Source organism: Ostrea edulis, chromosome 5 (genome assembly GCF_947568905.1).
Source record: "Ostrea edulis chromosome 5, xbOstEdul1.1, whole genome shotgun sequence".
Taxonomy (NCBI): Eukaryota; Metazoa; Mollusca; class Bivalvia; order Ostreida; family Ostreidae; genus Ostrea; species Ostrea edulis.
Genome location: NC_079168.1, coordinates 39,233,263 through 39,259,259, shown reverse-complemented (window position 1 = coordinate 39,259,259; position 25,997 = coordinate 39,233,263). Strand labels below are relative to the sequence as shown.

The window sequence follows — 25,997 nt, the reverse complement described above, 5'->3', positions numbered from 1 at the left end:
AGAAAAGAGATAGATTGAAGAAATATCTAATAAAAAGAAATTGAAATGAAATAGCCAAATTTCAGATATAATCACTATATTCAAACGAGAGGAAAAAGTACCAAAGTATCAAAATTGATAGAAATTACTAAAATAATCATATTGTTGCTAATCTTATGCACTGTTCATCAAGAAATTAGTTTCCTTTATGAATTTGTTTCATTTGTAAACCATTTTACATCAAGGAAATGTAGTTTTCTGATTAAAATGTTCTCTATGACTACTTTTTCATAATTCCGATCAGGCTTGGTTCAAATTTTGAAAAATCGTAATATTTCTGAATTTTGACCATTTCATTTCAATTTCTTTTTAAGATATATTTCTCTGATATATCTTTTTAGCTGAGTTGCATAGCAAATCTCGGCTTTTAAATTGGCGAAGGATGGGCTGGCAGCGTCCACAATAAGCTTGTCCAGTCCCTAATTTTATTACTTTTTGGTGCATATTTGTGAGACTTACTTAACATGATCACATCCAAAAGAGGAAGGTTCCTATTTATTTTGAGGTCACTGTCACTAAATGCCATAGATTTGAGCTTGTCCGGTCTCTAACTTTCATACTACTAGGGGCATCTTTGTGAAACTTACTTAACATGATCACAAGAGAGGAAGGTTCCTATTTATTTTGAGGTCCAAAGGTCAAGGTCTCTTTTTCACTATATACTGTAGATTTGAGCTTGCCTCTAACTTTTATACATGTACTTGCTGGTGCATGTTTATCAGACTTCAAATCCTGATGACATTCAAGATTCATGTTGCTTTTGAAATCCAAAGGTCAAGGTCATTAAAAAAATATTAGCAAATAACGTTTTCAATTTTGATAAATATTTTTTTATTTAAAAAAATAGAACATCTATCTGAATCGTTTAGGCATGTTTTCTTAGATATTCAAATGCATCAAATCGCAGTGAAATTTGGACTTTAAGGTCGTTCCACCCTCCTGTGACATCATAAGATTTCGCAAAAGTCAATGATTTAACAAGATTTATGCATGACAGGAACATAAAATTTGTTGGAGACTTTTTCAATAGTTATTGTAAAAAATCTTGTTAACAATAAAATATTTCAAAAGTCTAAATTACTTATGCATAATCAATCATATGTTTTGAAATATTGAATCCAAGGGCAATAACTCTGTTTTGTTTTTGTTAAATTATTTATCAAGTCCATTATGCGATAGATTTCCTTTAATTTTCACAAATATTTTGTATATTTTTCAATGAAATAGTTTCATGAAATTGTTATGAATAATATTGTATCGTTTCAACCAGTTCTTAGCTCACCTGAGCTGAAAGCTCAAGTGAGCTTTTCTGATTGTCTGTCGTCTGTCCATTTGTCTGTCTGTCTGTCTGTAAACTTTTTACATTTTCAACTTCTTCTCCGGAACCACCAGACCAATTTCAACCAAAGTTGGCCAAAAGCATCCTTGGGTGAAGGGCTTTCACGTTTGTGCAAATGAAGGGCCATGTCCCTTTCAAAGGGGAGATAATCACAAAAATAGGGTGGGGTCATTTAAAAATCTTCTCAAGAACCACAGGGCCAGAAAAGCTGAAATTTACATGAAAGCTTCCCAACATCGTGCAGATTCAAGTTTGTTCAAATCATGGCCCCCGAGGGTTGGATGGGGCCGCAATAGGGGATCAAAGTTTACATACAAATATACAGGAAAAATCTTCTTCTCAAGAACCACTGAGCCAGAAAAGCTGATATTTACATGAAGGCTTCTTGATATAGTGCAGATTCAAGTTTGTAAAAATCATGGCCCCGGAAGGTATGATGGGGCCACAAGGGGGGATTAAATTTTTCCATACAAATATATAGGGAAAATGTTTAAAAATCTTCTTAAGAACCACTGGGCCAGAAAAACTGATATTTACATGAAAGCTTACTGAGACAGTGCTGATTCAAGTTTGTTCAAATTATGTCCCCCGGGGTTAGGTTGGGGCCACAATAGGGGATCAAAGTTTTACCTAGAAATATATAGGAAAAATCTTCTTCCCAAGAACCAATGAACTAGAAGAGCTTAGATTTACATGAAAGCTTCCTGACATAGTGCTAATTCAAGTTTGTTCAAAGTATGGCCCCCGGTGGTAGGTTGGGGTTACAATAGGGGATGAAAGTTTTACATACAAATATATAGGGAAAATCTTTAAAAATCTTCTTCTCAAGAACCATTGGGCCAAAGAAGTTGGCATTTACATGAAAGCTTTCTGACATATTGCAGATTCAAGTTTGTAAAAATTATGGCCTCTAGGGGTAGGTTGGGGCCACAATAGGGACTCGGGTTTTACATGCAAATATATATGGAAAGTCTTCAGATATGGGCCAAGGTGACTCGGGTGATCGATGAGGCCCATGGTCCTTCTGTTGTGAAATTTTGATAATGGTGTTTAAGGAAAATTGCAATTTTCTGACGTTGATACAGGTATATGTGTGCTAATTGGGAAAAAAAATTATTAATACCGCAACATACTTATTTTATCATTTTTATTTGTTACTAAGATATATTATTTGAAGAATCAACAATCGAATATAAGATTGAACCTATAATTCTAGAAGGGTGGAATTACCTTAAAGTATCCTATTTGCACACAAAGTACCTTTTTTATCATTCCGAGATAAATCACAAAATAATCATATAAAATACTTGAGAGCTTGTATCCCTCTTTCGATGGTGAAATCATACTTCTTATGAGGCGCTTTAAAGCCATTAAACAAAGCTTTTATATACATGTAATGAGCTACCTTAAAAAGTTGTTGATTTAGTAAAGCGAATATATAAAGGATTTTAACAAGAGGCCCACAAACCTTATCGGTAACCTAAATATTGGTTAAACGTATGACTAGTCCCAAGGGCTATGAAACTTTTATAATTTTCCTGATTTTGCATATCTAAGCTAAATTCTAATATTCAGCAGCAGTAAACAAAATATCCTTAAAATACAAATGTCCCCGAAAGTAACGTTTCATAGAAACGAATTTTTGAAATCATAGTAACGACTTCTTAAATTGTATTTCATTTTTCAGCAGGGATGAAATGGCACGAATACGTCACTGTACTTAACGTGTCTGCAAATGGAACTAAGGAATGTTAGCAAAAAAATAATAATAAACTTTCAGGTACAAATCCTCCATGCATAAACCTGTCTGATTTTGTTGGTTTTTTGTTTTTTTTTTTTGGTTTTTTTTTTTTTTGTTATCTTTATTTTGGTATCTCTGTTAAAATATTAGAGCTAGGTTACTTCCCGTTAAAACTACTGGCTGACCATGTTAGATGACAGAGCGCAGGTTCTCTTGGCCTTGTCTGCAGCCTCTCTAGCGCGCTGGCTGGCCTCTGTCTGGTCCAGTCGTGCAAGGCGTGACCGTTTTGTCAGGGTTGGGGAGGTATCGGAATTATATCTATTTCCAGTAAAATCTTGCCAAGGGATTCCCCTACGAAAGGCTAGGACAGAGGTCACGGGACTGGAATCGGACGGACTACATGACAGGTAGTCTACTCTCTCTCTCTTTCTCTCTCTCTCTCTCTCTCTCTCTCTCTCTCTCTTTGCACACTAGGGTCGGATCCAAGATTTTTTGTCAAGGGAATCCGGTGACATATTTACTTGACAAGTTTAGAAAGGTAAATTCTTAGCCTACTTTAGCTAGCGTGTTTGTAAACATTCATAGGTGAAGCACCGTGCATACACATTCCACAGAATAGCTGATCCACAGACCTCTGATAGATCGAATGTTCTACCGTTTGAAAAAGTGATAATGTCCTACGGACCGGGCCTGTCCCGAGACACAGTTAGATAATTCTAACTTAGGGCTCTGGGTGTGTGTGGCGCGTCCTCGCGTGTATTGTAGTCTCTAGATATCTTAAGTTACAAGTTCAGTTAATTAAGTAAAGTTTAAACTAATAGCGAATGTCAACAAAATATATCGGTGCAATCATTCAACAACAAATTTAAGTTAGGTATCTTCCGCAAGGAGTCGGGACTTTTTTTAAGTTGAATATATACCTATACCTACATGGCAAATTTCAGGGGGGGGGGGGGGGGGGGAGGGAGGGGTCTAGTTTTTCGGCAGCCTCTGATTGCAGGTCATATCTTAAGTAAGGTATATCAACCGCGTCACAAAAAATAAGGGAGAAAAGTCCTAGTTCATACATGTATGCAATCTCCCTAACAATTTCGAGATAATCGATCCGCGATTATGTCCAAGACAAAGCAGATTCTATTCTTTCTGTGCAGTCTTAAGTCTTTAGCTCACCTGAGCTGAAAGCTATCACATTTTGTCTGTTGCCTGTCTGTCCGTAAACTTTTCCCATTTTCATCTTCTTCTCCGGTACCACTGGGATAATTTCGCTCTCAAACTTGGTATAAATCATCCTTGGGTGAAGGGGATTCAAGTTTGTTCAAATGGTTCATGTCCTCTTCAAAGAGGAGATAATCACGAAAATGCAAAAATAAGGTGGGGTCATTTAAAAATCTCCAGAACCACTGGGCCAGGAAAGTTCAAATTTACATGAAAGTTTCCTGACATAGTGCAGATTCAAGTTTGCTAAAATCGTGGTCCCCGAGGGTACGATGGAGCCGCAATAGGGGATTAAAGTTTTACATACAAATATATAGGGGAAAACTTCTTCTAAAGAACCACTGGGCCAGGAAAGTTCAAATTTACATGAAAGCTTTCTGACATAGTGCAGATTCAAGTTTGCTAAATCATGTTATGCAAGTGTAGGGTGGGGCCACAATACTAGATCAAAGTTTTTCATGGGAATATATAGGGAAAATCTTCTCAATAACCACTAGGCCAGAAAAGTTTAAATTTACATGAAAGCTTCTTGATATAATGCAAATTCAAGTTTGTAAAAATCATGGCCTAGAAGGTATGGTGGGGCCACAGTAGGGTATCAAAGTTTTACATACGAGTATATAGGGAAAATCTTTTAACTCTTCTTTTCAAAAGCCACAGGGCCAGAAAAGTGTAAAACATAAAAGCTTCCTGACATAGAGTAGATCCAAATTTGTGCAATTCATAGTCCCTGAGGGTAGGATGGGGCCACAATAGGGGATCAAAGTTTTTCAAACGAGTACATGTGTATATAAGGAAAATCTTTAAAAAAATCTTCTTTTCAGAAGCCACAGGGCCAGAAAAGTGGAAATTTACATGAAATCTTCCTTACATAGGGTAGATCCAAGATTGTGCAATTTATAGTCCCCGGTGATTGATTGGGGCCACAATAGGGTATCATAGTGTCAATCTAATTGAAATTAGATGTTAGATCCGCTTGCATACTCGCTACACAATCTAATTGAAATTAGATGTTAGATCCGCTTGCATAACGTAGCGAGTATGCGAGCGGATCCAACATCTAATTTTAATTAGATTGTCATAGTGTTATATGCTGATATATAGAAAAATCTTTTAAAATGTCTCTAGAACTATTTAAGTTAGGGCTTTCATATTTTGTATATACATTCTTTACGAAAAGACCTTTCATGTGATACAATGGTGTGCGATCGTGTGACCTTGACCTGGAAGTTTGACCTACTTTGAATCTAATATGACCTATGCAATATCTCCTGAACTATTTAAGATAGAGCTTTTATATTTTGTATATAGATTTCTTATGGCAAGGTCTTTCGTATTATTCCATGATCTATGACCTTGTGATCTTGGTCTTATCCATATTAGTCATATTGGTGTGCATTTCTGTGTTATTTGAATTCATTTTCTGTGATGTTGTGATCTTTTAGGTTGGAGCCACAATATGGGATCAAAATATTTCATGAGAATAAAGATTGAAAAAAAAGTTTAAAATCATAACAGCTGAACAATGGCAGGGCCAAAGTGATTCGGGTGAGCGATGTTGCCCATGGGCATCTTGTTGGAATTCGTCCCATTATTTGCACCATTGGTCAACTCTGTACATCAGCTGTGGTTATATAGTGCAATGTACCCTCAAATAATGCTTAGAACTAGATCGCATCAGTTGGGAATGCTTGCGATGCGACTTCATTAATATTACATACAACCCGAACCCCAAGAATGAAGTTATCCCTACTCGGATCCCAAAGATAAAACCTATTCCACTCAGATTCCAAGAATAATGCCAATTATACCCGGTCAAAGTCGGACCCCAAGGATGAAACTAATTCCACTTTCACCTAGATGGTAATTTCTTTGACAGAACTTTCATAAAAGATCACATGTCATGTCAGTCTGTAAGTGCATCAATTATATAACAATTTTACAAGACTCATTGAGAAATGTCACAGTGACTTACAAGTGCACTAAAGCAGACAGAAATAGCGCCCTGTCACCAGAGGGCGCATGACGTAATCTACACTTAGTGCCCGTATATAACTTTGGTTAGAGAATAAAATGAATAGTTGACATTACTGTTCACAAATATAAGGACACTGCATACGGAATCCAGAATTTGCTTAGGCCTATAGAGAGTCCAGGCTGCCATTTGCTTCTGTTGGAAGATCAGAGGCGGGCTTCAGTTGGGAGATCTGAGGCAGGCTTCTGTTGGAAGATATGAGGCGAGCTTCTGTTGGGAAATCTGAGGCAGACTTCTGTTGGAAGATATGAGGCGGGCTTCTGTGAGGCAGTCTTCTGTTGGAAGATCAGAGACGGGCTTCTGTTGGGAGATCTGAGGCGGGCTTCTGTTGGGAGATCTGAGGCAGGCTTCTGTTGGGAGATCTGAGGCGGGCTTCTATTGGAATCTGAAAGCAACTGACAGTAGAGAAGTGCATGGACAGGCACAGCCTGATGTAGGCTCTGTCCACTTCTTTTAAGAGAATAACAGTTATCATGTATCTGGTCTCACTGTGATTTCCGTACTTTTTCTTTTCTTTTTGATTTTGTACACAACGTCAAAGTAATCGTGAGTGTTGGTTGAAGGGAGGGGGGGGGGGGGGCACTTTAGTTTTCTTAAAATAATAAAACGGCTTTTTGTTCATAGATGCCAGTGTACATTAATTTTTTATTTATCAATTTTGAATGAAGGGCTACCAATGTTTCATTTGATGAGCTCAATGAAAGATTCCGAATTTTACAAGGATTTTATGTTCAACTCGAGGAAATATCTACTTAGATTGTTTAAAATAATACAAGCTGTAACTGACGGCAAATGAATTGAAAAATAAAAGAACAAATATCTAACGTAGTTGTGATTGAATACATATAACTTCATAGAATCAGAGTGAATCTGAAGCGATAAACCCGTGAAATCAACAGAAAATGTCCATTCATGAAGCATTGTCATTCTGTCAGTAATTCGATCCTGCTCGTAATCATCAGTTCGGGGGGAAAAGCGAAAGAGAGGCACTGATTTGTAAACAATCTAGCATGCCAATTTCATAGAAAATTCACCATCAATTTCATTTCAGTGATAAATTTGCGTAATTATTACTTTCTTACACTTAAAGTACTTCTTGCCATTCAATACACAATGTCATATTTTAAAACAAACGACACGTGTAGTTACTTAAGTCAGTTTTCGTCTTCGTATATGACCTCGATCTCAGCAACCCGATTATGTTCGGCAATCATCGTTCCCATGTCCTTGTATACGACGCAATGGCGGTTTATACGAAACGCTCACTGTGGGTATGCTCTCAAACAATATTCCTTGTTTATTTTTTGGAATTTTTCTTCAGATCTTGGGGATTATATTAGTTTTACCGATAGGTGTTATTTGGTGAATAATTGGATAGTTGAAAAAATACTGTCAGTTACAGCTTGTATTGCTTTAAGAAAATCTTTAGATGCGATCGGCGTTTACTATACGTGATAAAGTAGTCGAAACAATTATAACAATTGAAAAAATATACAAATGTTCTGAAGGTAAACTACATGTATTTTCAAACATACGTATGTGTTTTCTTTTAATTCACGAGCCTTTTATTGTTCAAAGACAATGGATGTTGATGAGACCAAACGGAGAATACGTCTCCCAGAGGCACTTCCCAAAGTTGGCTCTTGTCCGAGTGTCCAGTCACCAGAACGACATTCACCTGGACGCTCCAGACCAGCCCACTCTGATACTACAGAAAAATCCCCCGGTGGATACGTCCAGCTTCATTATGGCTAAGTAGGAAAAACATTAGAATTATATACATGTATCTTATTTAAAGGGAGGTTATCAATGATATCATGATTGTGGCTCATTGAATTTGAAATCTTTCTTTATCCATGAAGATTGAACCCCGCAATTGATCAATTGGAAAACCTATTTTAAAGGGCTAAAACAAGTCTCCTACCATATTAACGAATTCCATGAAAATTGAATCACTACAAAATCTTCTTGACCTTGGAACAGAGAACCAATCAAAACCGGTGTCAGCTGTTCTGTCAATTTCACGTGTGTGCAGAGTAAATGGTTAATTTCGAAATATTTACATTCACTGAATCTTTTCTCTTATATTTATTTTAAAATTGACATGGCTTTCATCATGTAATAAATACATGTTTGTTGCAAACTAGTTCGTTCGGTTTTCTAGTACCGCCTGTCTGCAAAATCATAACCAAATATGGAGTGTCATCAAGGTCAAAGGGTGCATTGGCTGTTCCATTTAACGTAATAAATGGGTCAACCATTTGATATTTTAGATCTTAATTCAGTTTCATTGGGTGATGAAGGCAGGAATCACTGCAGAAAAAATTGCATAACCCGCTTACGTACGCGGGTTATGCATTTTTCTGTGATGCTAGCTACCTTCATCACCCGATGAAACAACAAAGAGAGAATTTTATTGTTTTTAAAAATGTAAACGCAACTTAGCGATAAATTGTAAATACAGTTTATAAGCATTATATGATTATTATTGTGTGTTTGTTTGTTTGTTTTGTTTTTTGTTGTTGTTTTTTTTAAATTCATATTGTGCAAATAACACGAAACACTGTTCAGATATATAATTATCATCACGTGCTTTTTTTTCAATTTATCTGCATACAGACACAATCTAGATCTTCCCAAAGTAATGATTCAATGTTTAAATAGTAAATATTAATCAACTGCTTTCTCTGTCTCCTTTCATCATGAAATATCAGCGAACAAGGGAATGCATCTGAAAGAGATCGGTAAAGTTGGCTACTAGTAACCAGCTACTAGTAACTGGCTACTTAAAAAGAGAAAAGTTGGCTACTAGTAGACAGCTACTTGAACCAGGGAAAGTTAGCTACTAGTAGCCAGTTACTAGTAGCCAGCTACTAAAAGTAAGAAAAGTTAGCTACTTGTAGCCAGCTACTACAAAATATAAAAGTTATAATTACTGATAGCTCGCTACCAGATAAAGGTTAATGAGTTTGAAAATTATTATCTATCAGATTTATTTCTAAAGAGGACGAGGAGTCCTATGATATTTCATGCTCAATTATCCCCAGTTACATAACGTTGCAATGCAAAATACGAATAAACTTTTTCAACTGAGTGTTTACTTTAAAAGTGATACGGATTGAATTCAGACCTTCAATCATTTGATATACCATCCATTTTGAGATATCTGCTACTTTTACAATTTGATTCGAGTTACCCTGAAATTTCAACATAAGTGTGAATACCGTAAGAAACTTTATGTTTGTATTAGATATGTGACGAATTTACGACTATACATATGGCAAGAAGTGATAGATGGTGTTTTGGTACACCAAGAATTTTCAGATATCGCTCTTTAGGAAATCAGTTACATTTTGATTATCGGTACAATGAAATTTCAAGATCCGTGTGAATACCATAAAGAACTCCGTGTTTATATCATATATTTAACTAACTTACAACGATACGTATGGCGAGTAGTGATATTGGGTATCGTGATATGTCATCAACTTTCAGATATCACGCTTAAAGAAGTCAGCTACATATACCTTTCGATGGCAGGTAAACTGAAATTTCAAGTTTTCGCAAATATCTTAAGGAACTCTGAGTTTGTATTAGATATCTGACTAATTTACAATTATCAAAGTGAAGAAGAGTGATATTAGATATCTTGACATGCCATAAATTTCCAGATATTACGCTTAAGGAAGTCAGCTACTTATACCTTTTGATTGCAGGTAACCTGAAAATTCAAGTTTTTAGAAAATATTTTAAGGAACCTCGTCTTTGTTTTAAATATCTGGTTAATTTACCGATGCATATATGACAAAATCTGATATTAGGTATCTTGATATGCCATAAATTTTTAGATATCACGCTTAAGGAAGTCAGCTACTTATACCTTTTGATTGCAGGTAACATGAAATTTCAAATTTTCTACCAATATTTTAAGGAACTCCTTGTTCATATTAGATATCTGACTAGTTTACAATTATCTAAGTGAAGAAGGGTGATATTAGGTATCTTTACATGCGATAAGTTTCCAGATATCACCCTTAAGGAAGTCAGCTACTTATACCTTTTGATTCCTGGTGACCTGAAATTTCAAGTTTTTCATAAATATCTTTAAAAAACTCCTTGTTTGTATTAGATATCTGATTAATTTACAACAATCCATGTGAAGTGGAATAGTATTAAGTATCTTGATATGCCTTCAATTTTCCGATATCACCCTTAAGGAAGTCAGCTACTTATACCTTTTGATTCCTGGTGACCTGAAATTTCAAGTTTTTCATAAATATCTTAAATATCTCCTTGTTTGTATTAGATATCTGATTAATTTACAACTATCCATGTGAAGTGGAATGGTATAAGGTATCTTGATATGCCTTCAATTTTCCGATATCACCCTTAAGGAAGTCAGCTACTTATACCTTTTGATTGCAGGTAACCTGAAATTTCACATTTTTCATAAATATCTTTAAGAACTCCTTGTTTGTATTAGATATGTGATTAATTTACAACTATCCATCTGAAGTGGAATGGTATTAGGTATCTTGATATGCCATCAATTTTGAGATATCACCCTTAAGGAAGTCAGCTACTTATACCTTTTGATTGCAGATAACCTGCAATTTCAAGTTTTTCATAAATATCTTAAAGAACTCTGTGTTTGTATTAGATATCTGACTAGTTTACAACTATTCATGTGAAGTGGAGTGGTACTAGGTATCTTGATAGGCCATTAATTTTGAGATATCACGCTTAAGGAAGTCAGCTACTTATACCTTTTGATTGTAGGTAACCTGAAAATTAAAGTTTTTTGAAAATATTTTAAGGAACTCCGTCTTTGTTTTAAATATCTGATTAATTTACCAATGCACATATGACAAAATCTGATATTAGGTATCTTGATATGCCATCAATTTTCAGATATCACGCTTAAGGAAGTCAGCTACTTATACCTTTTGATTCCTGGTAACTTGAAATTTCAAGTTTTTTATAAATATCTTAAAGAACTCCTTGTTTGTATTAGATATCTGACTAATTTACAACTATCCATGTGAAGTGGAGTGGTATTAGGTATCTTGATATGCCATAATTTTTCAGATATCACGCTTAAGGAAGTCAGCTACTTATACCTTTTGATTGCAGATAACATGAAATTTCAAGTTTTCTACCAATATCATAAGGCACTCTAAGTTTGTATTAGATATCTGACTAATTTACAATTAACCATGTGAAGAAGAGTGATATTGGGTATCTTGACATGACATAATTTTCCAGATATCATGCTTAAGGAAGTCAGCTACTTATACCATTTGATTCCAGGTAACCTGAAATTTCAAGTTTTTCATAAATATCTTAAAGAACTCTGTGTTTGTATTAGATATCTGACTAGTTTACAACTATTCATGTGAAGTGAAGTGGCACTAGGTATCTTGATATGCCATCAATTTTGAGATATCACGCTTAAGGAAGTCAGCTACTTATACCTTTTGATTCTTGGTAACCTGAAATTTCAAGTTTTTCATAAATATCTTAAAGAACTCCTTGTTTGTATTATATATCTGACTAATTTACAACTATCCATGTGAAGTGAAGTGGTATTAGGTATCTTGATATGTCATAAATACCCAGATATCACGCTTAAGGAAGTCAGCTACTTATACCTTTTGATTCCTGGTATCCTGAAATTTCAAGTTTTTCATAAATATCTTAAAGAACTCTGTGTTTGTATTAGATACCTGACTAGTTTACAACTATTCATGTGAAGTGGAGTGGTCCTAGGTATCTTCATATGCCATTAATTTTGAGATATCACCCTTAAGGAAGTCAGCTACTTATACCTTTTGATTGTAGGTAACCTGAAAATTAAAGTTTTTTGAAAATATTTTAAGGAACTCCGTCTTTGTTTTAAATATCTGATTAATTTACCAATGCACATATGACAAAATCTGATATTAGGTATCTTGATATGCCATAAATTTTTAGATATCACGCTTAAGGAAGTCAGCTACTTATACCTTTTGATTCCTGGTAACTTGAAATTTCAAGTTTTTCATAAATATCTCAAGGAACTCTGTGTTTGTACTAGATATCTGACTAATATACAATTATCCATGTGACGAAGACTGATAATAGGTGTCTTGATATACCATCAATTTTAAGATATCGTGTTTAAGGAAGTTAGCTACTTTTATCTTTTGATTACAGGTAAACTGAAATTTCAAGTTTTATCAAATATTTTAAGGAACTCCGTGTTTGTTTTAGATATCTGATTAATTTATTAATCCAAATATTACAAGATGTGCTATTAGGCATCTTGATATGCCATCAATTTTCAGATATCGCCCTTAATAAAGTCAGCTACTTATACCTTTTCATTCCTAGTAATCTAAAATTTCACGTTTTCCGTACATATCTTAAGGAACTCTGCGTTTGTACTAAATATTTCATTCATTTACAATCTCACATATGACAAGGAGTGATATTAAGTATCTTAATATGCCATCAATTTTCAGATATCACTAGTAAGGAAGTCAGCTACTTAAAGCATTTGATTCCTGACAACCTGAAATTTCAAGTTTTGCATAAAAATCTTAAGGATCTCTTTGTTTGTATTAAATATCTGACTAATTTACAACTATCCTTGTGAAGTGGAGTGATATTAGGTATCTTGATATGCCATCAAATTTTAGATATCACGCTTAAGGAAGTCAGCTACTTATACCTTTTGATTGCAAGTAACCTGAAAATTAAAGTTTTTAGTTTTTAAGAAGCTCCGTGTTTGTTTTAGATATTTGATTAATTTATCAATGCACACATGACAAGATGTGTTATTAGGTATCTTGATTTGCCATAAATCTCCATATATCACGCTTAAGGAAGTCAGCTACTTATACTTTTTGATTCTAATTAACCTGAAATTTGAAGTTTTCCGTAAATATCTTGAGGAACTCTGCGTTTGTATTAGATATCTGACTAACTTACAACCCTCCACGTGAAGAGGAGTGATATTATGTATCTTGATACCTATTATCATACCTCTTCACGTGGATAGTAGTTTACTAGTCAGATATCTAACAGAAACACAGAGTTCCTTAAGCTATATGCAAAACACTTTAAATTTCAGGATGTCTGGAATCAAAAGGTATAAGTAGCTGACTTCGTTGAACGTGATATCTGAAAATTGATTGCATATCAAGACACTTCATATAAAGCCCAGTAATATCGGCAAAGATAAATTAGTCAGATATCTAACATATGTATTTGAAAATTGATGGCATATTAAGAGACCTAATATCACTCCTCTTCAGGTGGATAGCAAATAATTAGTCTGATATCTAATACAAACACACAGTTCTTTAAAAGATATTTACAAAACTTTTGAAATTTCAGGTAATCAGGAATCAAAAGGTCTAAGTAGCTAACTTCCTTAAGCGTGATATCTGAAAATTGATGGCATAATAAGATACTTAATATCACTCATTGTCATATGTGAGATGGTAAATTAAGATATTGTCATACAAACGCAGAGTTCCTCAAGATATGTAAGGAAAACTTGAAAATTCAGGCTACCTAGAATCAAATGGTATAAGTAGCTGACTTCCTTAAACGTGATATCTGAAAATTAATGGCAAATCAAAATACCTAATATCACATCTTGTCATGTGTGAATTGGTAAATTAATCAGATATCTAAAACAAACACGGAGATCCTTAAAATATTTTCTAAAACTTTAATTTTCAGGTTACCTGCAATTATGAAAAACTTGAAATTTCAGGATACCAGGAATTAAAATGTATAAGTAGCTGACTTCCTTAAACGTGATATCTGAAAATTAATGGCAAATCAAAATACCTAATATCACATCTTGTCATGTGTGAATTGGTAAATTAATCAGATATCTAAAACAAACACGGAGATCCTTAAAATATTTTCTAAAAACTTTAATTTTCAGGTTACCTGCAATCAAAAGGTATAAATAGCTGACTTCCTTAAACGTGATATCTCAAAATTAATGGCATATCAAGATACCTAGTATCACTCCATTTCACATGGATAGTTGTAAACTAGTCAGATATCTAATATAAACACAGAGTTCTTTAAGATATTTATGAAAAACTTGAAATTTCAGGATACCAGGAATTAAAATGTATAAGTAGCTGACTTCCTTAAGCGTGATATCTGGAAATTTATGGCATGGCAAGATACCTAATATCACTCTTCTTCACTTTGATAATTGTAAATTAGTCAGATATCTAATACAAACTCAGAGTTCCTTAAAATATTGGTCGAAAACTTGAAATTTCATGTTACCTGCAATCAAAAGGTATAAGTAGCTGACTTTGTTAAGTAAGATATCCGAAAATTGTTGTCATATCAAGATACCTAATATCACACCTCTTCACGTGGGTAGTTGTAAATTAGTCAGATATCTAATACAAACAAGGAGTTCTTTAAGATATTTATGAAAAACTTGAAATTTCAGGTTATCTGCAATCAAAAGTTATAAGTAGCTGACTTTGTTAAGTATGATATCCGAAAATTGTTGGCATATCACGATACCTAATATCACACCTCTTCACGTGGGTAGTTGTAAATTAGTCAGATATCTAATACAAATACAGAGTTCTTTAAGATATTTATGAAAAACTTGAAATTTCAGGTTACCAAGAATTAAAAGGTATAAGTAGCTGACTTCCTTAAGCGTGATATCTAAAAATTTATGGCATATCAAAATACCTAATATCACATCTTGTCATGTGTGAATTGGTAAATTAATCAGATATCTAAAACAAACACGGAGATCCTTAAAATATTTTCTAAAAACTTTAATTTTCAGGTTACCTGCAATCAAAAGGTATAAGTAGCTGACTTCCTTAAACGTGATATCTCAAAATTAATGGCATATCAAGATACCTAGTATCACTCCATTTCACATGGATAGTTGTAAACTAGTCAGATATCTAATATAAACACAGAGTTCTTTAAGATATTTATGAAAAACTTGAAATTTCAGGATACCAGGAATTAAAATGTATAAGTAGCTGACTTCCTTAAGCGTGATATCTGGAAATTTATGGCATGGCAAGATACCTAATATCACTCTTCTTCACTTTGATAATTGTAAATTAGTCAGATATCTAATACAAACTCAGAGTTCCTTAAAATATTGGTCGAAAACTTGAAATTTCATGTTATCTGCAATCAAAAGGTATAAGTAGCTGACTTTGTTAAGTAAGATATCCGAAAATTGTTGTCATATCAAGATACCTAATATCACACCTCTTCACGTGGGTAGTTGTAAATTAGTCAGATATCTAATACAAATACAGAGTTCTTTAAGATATTTAAAAAAAAAACTTGAAATTTCAGGTTACCAGGAATCAAAAGGTATAAGTAGCTGACTTCCTTTAGCGTGGTATCTAATAATTGATGGCATATCAAGATACCTAATACCATTCCACTTCACAAGGATAGTTGTAAATTAGTCAGATATCTAATACAAACAAGGAGTTCTTTAAGATATTTATGAAAAACTTGAAATTTCAGGTTATCTGCAATCAAAAGTTATAAGTAGCTGACTTTGTTAAGTATGATATCCGAAAATTGTTGGCATATCACGATACCTAATATCACACCTCTTCACGTGGGTAGTTGTAAATTAGTCAGATATCTAATACAAATACAGAGTTCTTTAAGATATTTATGAAAAACTTGAAATTTCAGGTTACCAAGAATTAAAAGGTATAAGTAGCTGACTTCCTTAAGCGTGATATCTAAAAATTTATGGCATATCAAAATACCTGATATCAGATGTTGTCATATGTGCATTTGTAAATTAATCAGATATTCAAAACAAAGACGGAGTTCCTTAAAATATTTTCCAAAAACGTTAATTTTCAGGTTACCTGCAATCAAAAGGTATAAGTAGCTGACTTCCTTAAGCGTGATATCTGGACAATTATGGAGTGTCAAGATACCTAATATCACTCTTCTTCACTTTGATAATTGTAAATTAGTCAGATATCTAATACAAACTTAGAGTGCCTTAAGATATTTGCGAAAAACTTGAAATTTCAGTTTACCTGCCATCAAAAGGTATATGCACCTGACTTCCTTAAGTGTGATATCTGAAAATTGATGACATATCACGATACCCAATATCACTACTCGCCATACGTATCGTTGTAAATAAGTTAAATATATGATATAAACACGGAGTTCCTTAAGGTATTCATACTGATCTTGAAATTTCACATTACCGATAATCAAAATGTATAAGTAACTGATTTCCTAAAGAGCGACATCTGAAAATTCGTGGCATACCAAAACACCATCTATCACTTCTTGCCATATGTATAGTCGTAAATTCGTCACATATCTAATACAAACATAAAGTTTCTTACGGTATTCACACTTATGTTGAAATTTCAGGGTAACTCGAATCAAATTGTAAAAGTAGCAGATATCTCAAAATGGATGGTATATCAAATGATTGAAGGTCTGAATTCAATCCGTATCACTTTTAAAGTAAACACTCAGTTGAGAAAGTTTATTCGTATTTTACATTGCAACGTTATGTAATTGGGGATAATTGAGCATGGAATATCATAGGACTCCTCGTCCTCTTTAGAAATAAATCTGATAGATAATAATTTTCAAACTCATTAACCTTTATCTGGTAGCGAGCTATCAGTAATTATAACTTTTATATTTTGTAGTAGCTGGCTACGAGTAGCTAACTTTTCTTACTTTTAGTAGCTGGCTACTAGTAACTGGCTACTAGTAGCTAACTTTTCTTGGTTCAAGTAGCTGGCTACTAGTAGCCAACTTTTCTCTTTTTAAGTAGCCAGTTACTAGTAGCTGGTTACTAGTAGCCAACTTTACCGATCTATCTGAAAGACTAAAATGATATTCATTCAAGCCTGGTTTTATTTTGATATTATAAATTTTTACATTTGACTTGACCACCACCGTGCATGAAAATGCGACCTTGACGTTTCACCTTTGCAAGTATGAAATCTTTATTGGAAAAGTCAAGGTGAAGGGTAGCTTACATTAAATTGCATAAAATTAACAAGGATATGTTACAAGCGCCCGTAATATTAGCTAAGAAGGATATGTTACAAGCGCCAGTACGGTTAGCTAAGAAGGATATTTTGCAAGCGCCAGTAAGGTTAGCTAACAAGGATATGTTACAAGCGCCAGTAAGGTTAGCTAAGAAGGATATGTTACAAGCGCCAGTACGGTTAGCTATGAAGGATATTTTACAAGCGCCAGTAAGGTTAGCTAACAAGGATATGTTACAAGCGCCAGTAAGGTTAGCTAACAAGGATATGTTACAAGCGCCTGTAAGGTTAGCTATGAAGGATATGTTACAAGCGCCAGTACGGTTAGCTAACAAGGATATACACAAATATTTCAACAGTGAGGTAAAAGTCAAGGTCATCATAACATGAATCACGTTATCTTTATGTAAGCTCTTGTCAAAAATAAAAGGGTCTGAATTGAATGCAAATATTTCCCCAAATTAATTGCAATAATTATTTGACAGGGTCATATGAGTACGTGTCATTGTGACGTAAAGTTTGATTATGCATGAAATTATTTTAATCTACAAGCAAGACTAGCATGTATTTTCTTTCCATATCAATGTATCTATAGTGTAACAATATCAATGTATCTATAGTGTAACAATATCAATGTATTTATAGTGTATCTATCAGATTGGATTTTTCAAAAATCTGGTAAAAGAATGGGATTTAGTGTACAAACTGTTATTTTTGGTTTTCCAGAAAAAGAACACATGGTTTTAAACTTTATAATCCTCTTAGTAAAGAGATACATATTCCAATATTCAAGAAAGAATGTCAATATTGTTTTTGATGATGTTTTGAAATGTTTATATGATTACTACATTTTGGAAGAAAAACTTACAGAACAAATATTTTACAAAAAGAAATGGTCTAAATGGAAATGTCTTTTCAATTAATGATAACAGCATTTCTTCTTTTTTTGAACAATAAGTACTAGAATATACATGTAATTGTCTATATCGCTTTCTTTAATCTGTATGAGAGTGTGAGTAAAAGGTGTATATGTATTTGTTGAAAATGATAAAAACAATAAAATAAAAAAAAAATTTAAATAAATAAAAAAAAAATATCAGTGTATCTATAGTGTAACAATATCAATGTATTTATAGTGTAACAATATCAGTGTATCTATAGTGTAACAATATCAATGTATCTATAGTGTAACAATATCAATGTATTTATAGTGTAACAATATCAGTGTATCTATAGTGTAACAATATCAATGTATCTATAGTGTAACAATATCAGTGTATCTATAGTGTAACAATATCAATGTATTTATAGTGTAACAATATCAATGTATTTATAGTGTAACAATATCAATGTATCTATAGTGTAACAATATCAATGTATTTATAGTGTAACAATATCAATGTATTTATAGTGTAACAATATCAATGTATTTATAGTGTAACAATATCAGTGTATTTATAGTGTAACAATATCAGTGTATTTATAGTGTAACAATATCAGTGTATCTATAGTGTAACAATATCAATGTATCTATAGTGTAACAATATCAATGTATCTATAGTGTAACAATGTCAATGTATCTATAGTGTAACAATGTCAATGTATCTATAGTGTAACAATATCAATGTATCTATAGTGTAACAATATCAATGTATCTATAGTGTAACAATATCAGTGTATCTATAGTGTAACAATGTCAGTGTATCTATAGTGTAACAATATCAATGTATTTATAGTGTAACAATATCAGTGTATTTATAGTGTAACAATATCAGCGTATCTATAGTGTAACAATATCAATGTATCTATAGTGTAACAATATCAATATATTTATAGTGTAACAATATCAATGTATTTATAGTGTAATAATATCAATGTATTTATAGTGTAACAATATCAGTGTATCTATAGTGTAACAGGAGTTTCTATTCTGGCCATGGACTGTGGTGATCAAGCTGGTCTCTGGTTCCAAACCTTTCTACAGAGAGAGGGATTTCGATTGGTTGTGTCTTTGTGTTCTATGCCAAAGAGAGAAACAGCAGACAAGGAAAGACCCTGGGGAAATCCTGCCAAAATTGGTGATCTGGTGATTATCATATATGCTTTTTGTTGGCATATCAGTAAGTAAATCATGTCATATGCTGATATATCACTATAGCATATCATTTGTTGATACATGTATATCATTAAAGTATATTTTTAGAGTTACTAGTTATTCAATTTTAAAAGTATGGGATTGGATGCTAAGTTTAGTAAAAGCATATTATGTGTACTATCACTTTATGTTGAAATTTTTAAAAAATGCTAATTTTTTTAATCGAAGTTACTGACAAACAAGTTGATGTTACAGTGGTTTCAACAATCTCGTTTAAAGTCAGCATTTCATAAATTCTGTGGTCGTTATAACCATCTAGTTTGCCACTCCAACCTATCCTTGGGTCAAATACTGTCTGATATGTTTCATTCCAAATCTTATGCCGTTCTTTACACACTGATTTTGACTACGGATAACTCCGTTTACCTGATCAAGATATAGGGCTCATGGCGGGTGTGACCGGTCGACAGGGGATGCTTACTCCTCCTAGACACCTGATCCCACCTCTGGTATGTCCAGGAGTGTTTGCCCAAGTCTCTGTTTTGTATTCCTTATAGGAGTTATGGGATTGATCACTGTTCGTTATCTTCGCCTTTACATGCTAATTTATAGAAGTAAGTGACTGCTTGTTCTGTCTTTTATAGTGTACATTCTCGGACAACTGCCCGTACATGTTGATGACTGAGGCTTCTTTGGATGCTCTCAATATGCGTCTGACGAAAAAAGTTGGTTTCAAAACTTTCCGACCAAGCATTGTCATTTCTGGATGTGAGGCATTTGCAGAGGTATTTCTTAACGTCTTTTTTAAAGGAATACTAAACACATGTACACTGTGTAACGAGTCTGTTGTCACGGGGGGTTTTCTTTATTCTAGGATTGGTGGGAAGAACTAAGAATCGGTGACACCAGCTCAGTGAATTTCAGAATTCTGGATCCCTGTACTAAGTATCCACACTTAACTATACCAGTCAGAATTATCCTGTACTAAGTATCCATACTTAACTATACCAGTCAGAATTATCCTGTACTAAGTATCCACACTTAACTATACCAGTCAGAATTATCCTGTACTAAGTATCCACACTTAACTATACCAGTCAGAATTATCCTGTACTAAGTATCCATACTTAACTATACCAGTCAGAATTATCCTGTACTAAGTATTCACACTTAACTATACCAGTCAGAATTATCCTGTACTAAGTATTCACACTTAACTATACCAGTCAGAATTATCTTTTACTAAATATCCACACTTGACTATACAGATTTATCCTGTATTAAGTATCCACACTTAACTATACCAATCAAAATGCTATTATCCTGTACCTTTCACTTGAATATTTGAAATGCAAGGTTACATTGTACAGTTGTTTTATCCTTTCCTTTAGGTGCATTTTGCCAAACGTTAATCCTGACACAGGAGAGAGAAACCAAGATAAGGAACCACTACAGACCCTCAAAAAGTAAGGATTGCAAACCCCAGCACTGACAAACAAACGGGTCATCAGGCATGCCAGAACATCTGTGCAGTTTTATGCCCCAATATTTATTTATTGCAGGGTATCTCTGCCAGGGATTTACGATGGAGAAGGTTTATGGTCATTCTAGTATAATACAAATCTTATTTTCTCCAAATTAAAGCTAAATAATAGTATTTGATAAAAATATGGGGTTTTTTCTTCTTCCTTAACAATATTGATGACCATTTTGCTAACAATGTTATATATGTAAATTTGATTTGATCATGAATGTTTTTAAGTATCTAACCTAGTGCATTTCTAGTTACTGTTAAATAACATTCATATCTAATATATTGAGGCTATATAGAGTTGAAATTTCCTTAATTAAAAGTTGTCAAATGTAGTTAAATCTCCCAGATTTATTGTTTTTGCTCGGTTCTTACTATTCTTCCGCTTCTTATATGTCTTTCTTGTGCCTAAAACTGTCCACGGCCGTTCTCCGTAATCTGTTAATGAAAGTATTAGATCCTCAAGAATATAGAAGGCCAATGTATCTAGTTTTGCGGAAATGTTTTTGTTTTTAAATTGAATGAGGTTAGGGTACATATTGGGGGATCAAATTGGGGGGGGGGGGGGTCTCACATAGAACATGGAAATGTCAACTTTGAATAGACGTTGGAAATTGGTTACAGATATTGAGTACCAGAACCCACTAAGAAAAAGAGACCCTAGGAAAACCAGACATTTCCTCTACGGTAAGATAACAAATTATTCAAGAAGATGGAAGTGTTATAACAGAGCAGACTACGTAAAAATAAACAAAGCTACACAAAAGGTTACATGGAAGGAAGAACTAAAACCACGGGAGACATTCCAAAACAAAATTAAGAAAATAGAGGATAGACTGGTTCTAGTTGTGATCATTCATTCAGCAAAGAAAAATGGGAAGGAATTTAATTATCGATGAAGAATACGTAGACTTGATAAAACTAGAAGTCAGACTTGCAAAAAGTATTGCAAAAACATAACCCTGAACAACAGAAATAGAAATATTAACGGCAAACTAACAACTCAACTTTATGACAAACGGGATGATTTCAGCTTCTTCGTCGTCAACTTCTCATATTTATGTAGCAATATTCCATTATCACCTGCATATGATGTTTATATCTCTCAACTGATTCGATACGCAAGAGCTTGTCCTGCTTGTGGTCAATTTTTAAATCGAAGCTGGCTACTGACAAACAAGTTGATGGTGCAGGGGTTCCAACAGTCTCGTTTAAAGTCAGCATTTCGCAAATTCTATAGTCGTTATAACGATTTAGTTTGCCAATACAACCTATCATTGGGTCAAATGCTGTCTGACGTGTTTCATACCAGTTGTAAGGCCGTTCTTGACACACTGATTTTGACTACGGATAACTCTGTTTACCTGATCAAGATATAGGGCTCACGGCGGGTGTGACCGGTCGACAAGAGATGCTTACTCCTCCTAGATACCTGATTCCACTTTTGGTATATCCAGGGGTCCGTGTTTGCCCAACTCTCTATTTTGTATTGCTTATAGGAGTTATGAGATTGATCATTGCTCGTTATTTTCACCTATCAAATAGTACAGGAGAGTTAGGAACAAAGTAAAAGTGACACCGGGAACCATCAGTATACCATTGTAAATTATATTTAACCAATCCATAGAAAAACAAATGCTACCAAATGAATGGAAACAAGCTCAAATTGATATCAAGAAAGACAATAAATGTCAAGCAGGAAAGTATAGACAAGTGCGAGACTAGCAATGAAATCCATAGTACGAGACCACATCATTGAACACATGAATAATAATAACAACCTATTTTCTAATAAACAGTATTGGTTCATATCAGGTAGATGAACCATTCTACAATTATTGGATTTGGACACCTGTTGTGATACGGGGCCTTGGTTTTTACGTTCATATCCGCCCCATTTAGTCGCCTCTTACGACAAGCTAGGGGTACTGAGGACCTATTCTAACCCGGATCCCCACGGAAACAATAATTGGAAGTGTTAGACAAATGGATACTATTACATGTATATATGCATTGAAGAGGATACCCCATAGACTGCATAAACATGTTTATGAATTACCAGAATGCATTTGAGGTTGTCCTCGCACAAAAGGCTAATAAACAAACTGAAATCTTATGGTATGAGCAGAGAAGTTGTTTCATGGATGGAAAGCTTCCTAAACGAGGTCGATACATGATTAAGTACAGAGTGCATTGTAGATGGGCGGAGGTTACATCAGGCATTCCTCAGGGTTCAGTTCTTGGACTGGTACTCTGTAGTTATATTCATTAACGATCTTCCGGATATTGTCTGCTTGGAAATATATCTATTCGTCGATGACACGAAAATATTAAGAAGAACATCTCGATAGAAAAGGCAAGGAAAACTTCTAGAAAATCTGGACTTATATTTCCAAATGGAGCAACAGATGGCTACTTTTAAGTTTCATCCAGATAACTGTAAACACATGTCAGTAAGAAAATCCATACATTATAGCAAAGATAAAACCTTAAGGAAAAACCCTACAAATCGAATGTCTGGTGTAAAGAATTTCCAGTATTGAAATAGGAAGTGACGACACGAGTGTCTGGTGATATTGTACCGGAAATTATCGCTAAAAACCAGAATTTAAAGCAAAAGGGGGATACTGAAAAGCCCAAATTTCAAAATTAGCAAGAAACGTGTAGAATTTTTAAGTGACTATAAACAAGGAATTTCTTTTCGAGGTGTCCTATAATAGACGCGTCTTCTCTATCACCGGGTCAAACAGATTACATGCATGAAAAATTATTAATTATTTCATCAAACTTTCCTTTGCATGCTACAAACTTTCATGAAGAAGGAGAAATCGCAAAGGTTTGTCGCCATTAACATTGATAGAAACCTGAGATCAATGCTGGACGTATACACAAACCCTACACATACAACGAGAGCTTAGATTCTGAGATTCAATCTTGATTAGCACACCTGTTAGATTTTGCTTTTAAAAATAGATATCTGGTAAATTATTGCACGATTTGAAAACTTCAATTGTAGTTGGTTTCCCCCAAAATATGAAACTGCTTATAATGTCATATTACTAATGTCGAAAATGCGTTGTACATTTTATGTTGTTTCAACGTTGAATGTTCCGAATTTTTTCAAATATTGTTGCATATAGTTTCTTGTTTAGAATTGTAAAATTACGAGTACAAAATTGATCTATGCTTTTGAAAATGAAATTTTATGTATTAGAAATATCTGTTTGCATTTGTCTTTTAATGTATTTGTAAAGTGTTTGTTTTTCTAAAGCTATAAAATATACCACTCAATTGATTGAGAATTAACAGTGAACTACATATATGTAAGCTCATTAAGGTATTCAATGTATAATGACCATATTTTATCTCTAATAAATGGATGGTGAAATATTTGTAATCATGGTATCATTTTGAAGGGTTCAACAAATAAAATAATCCACCGTAGGAATTTCCAAAATTTTGTTTACTGCTTGATTTATTTCACCTTGAATTTAACATTGAAGTATATGGGAAAAGCATGTTTTATTACAATATTTTAAAAACAAGTTTTATTTTCATACTAATTTCTAGGTAGAAAGTTGTATACACTTTCTTTTTATGAAAATATGAAATAAAATTAATCATTGACCACACACATTTTTAGAAAATTAGATTTTTCTTATTTTTACAAAGGGCCGACAACTCTTCCAAAAAGTCTTAAGTGCAAAATGGTTAGCTTCTAATCATTTACCAGTCATGTGAATTTCATCTGCTTCACTTTCATCATTATTTAACAATAAACATTTATGTTGATCTAAATCCTTCAAAATTGTTCATTATCCTTTCATTATACATGGAATACCTTAAATGCCAGTGTATTTTTTTTTCAGATTTCGTTGTTTTCCGCCGTACGGAAGAGACCCAATCTTTGGAGTGAATGCTGCTCTTGACAACACAGGGACCATACAGGTCGGGGACCCCGTGTACGCTATCCGAAAGTGAGGCTGTGATCTACCACAGGAACCTGGACAGACATTGGATATATATAATTATATGTGATGATGTCGCCATTCTGACCTAAATGCTGTTTTCTATTTCTGGATGGGGTTCTGTATATACATATATAGAGGACAACATTAAAATCATATTCTAAGCAATAAAAGATTGAAAACAGGTACATAGAGTGGCATAAACAACAGATTTGTGTTTAAGACGGCCCATGTATTCAGGATCTGCATCCGAAACATGCAGCATGGGTCTGTGATGGATCTGCAGCTGAGAAATGGCGCATGGGTCTGTGATGGAACTGCAGCTGAGAAATGGCGCATGGGTCTGTGATGGAACTGCAGCTGAGAAATGGCGCATGGGTCTGTGATGGAACTGCTTGGCGCTTACGGCCTTTGAGCAGGTATGGATCTTTATCGTGCCACACCTGCTGTGACACGGGGCCTCGGTTTTTGCGGTCTCATCTGACGGACCGTCCCAATTAGTCGCCTCGTACGACAAGCAAGAGGTACTGGGGACCTATTGTAACCCGGATCTCCCGGGGGAAGGGTACTGGGGACCTATTGTAACCCGGGTCCCCACGGGACTGATTATTTGTCTTGATTTTTTTCCTATCACGGTAAATATATTAATTCGGTCAATTATATAGGTCTATCATCGTAAATATATTGATTATGTACTTTGGTATTTTGTCCGGTAGCAGACTATTATATTTTTATACGTCCGTATTATGGTACAGCGATGTCTGTCCGTCCGTTCATCTGTCCGTTCGGGGTTTTCTCTTTCTAGTTTCATTTCTCTGTCGCATATCAAGCTGAAACTTGCTGTGTAGTTTCTTTGTGGATCACTCTAGATCATGTTGCAATTTTAATCCATTTCGACCTCTCTTGCAGGAGTTTTGCCCCTTTATTTGAAAATTATTGTTATATGGAGGGTATATAATTTGTCCGGTTAACTCCTC

General features: G+C 34.1%; 1 protein-coding gene and 1 long non-coding RNA gene across 3 annotated transcripts; one reads left to right on the top strand and one right to left on the bottom strand.

Moving 5' to 3' along the window:
• The first annotated feature begins 2,990 nt into the window (after window positions 1–2,990).
• On the top strand, window positions 2,991–25,224 carry LOC125650794 (mitochondrial amidoxime-reducing component 1-like). 2 transcript variants are annotated; one of them, XR_007361120.2, is made up of 8 exons: window positions 2,991–3,526; window positions 7,948–8,124; window positions 19,338–19,512; window positions 20,166–20,306; window positions 20,396–20,466; window positions 20,913–20,987; window positions 21,677–21,739; window positions 24,922–25,224. XR_007361120.2 is itself a non-coding variant. In XM_048879314.2 (7 exons), the coding sequence occupies exons 1-7, from the start codon at window positions 3,306–3,308 to the stop codon at window positions 25,031–25,033; spliced, it is 972 nt and encodes a 323-aa protein (XP_048735271.1). In that variant the 5' UTR covers window positions 3,100–3,305; the 3' UTR covers window positions 25,034–25,224. The 2 variants fall into 2 exon arrangements, 1 of the variants encoding a protein (XP_048735271.1); XM_048879314.2 differs by lacking the exon at window positions 21,677–21,739 and having other exon boundaries at window positions 3,100–3,526.
• Window positions 6,234–8,120, bottom strand: LOC130054900 (uncharacterized). The gene is made up of 2 exons (XR_008803268.1): window positions 7,905–8,120; window positions 6,234–6,754 (listed from the first exon to the last, which is right to left on the bottom strand). It is a non-coding gene; the product is annotated as an uncharacterized LOC130054900 (long non-coding RNA).
• Window positions 25,225–25,997: the final 773 nt, after the last annotated feature.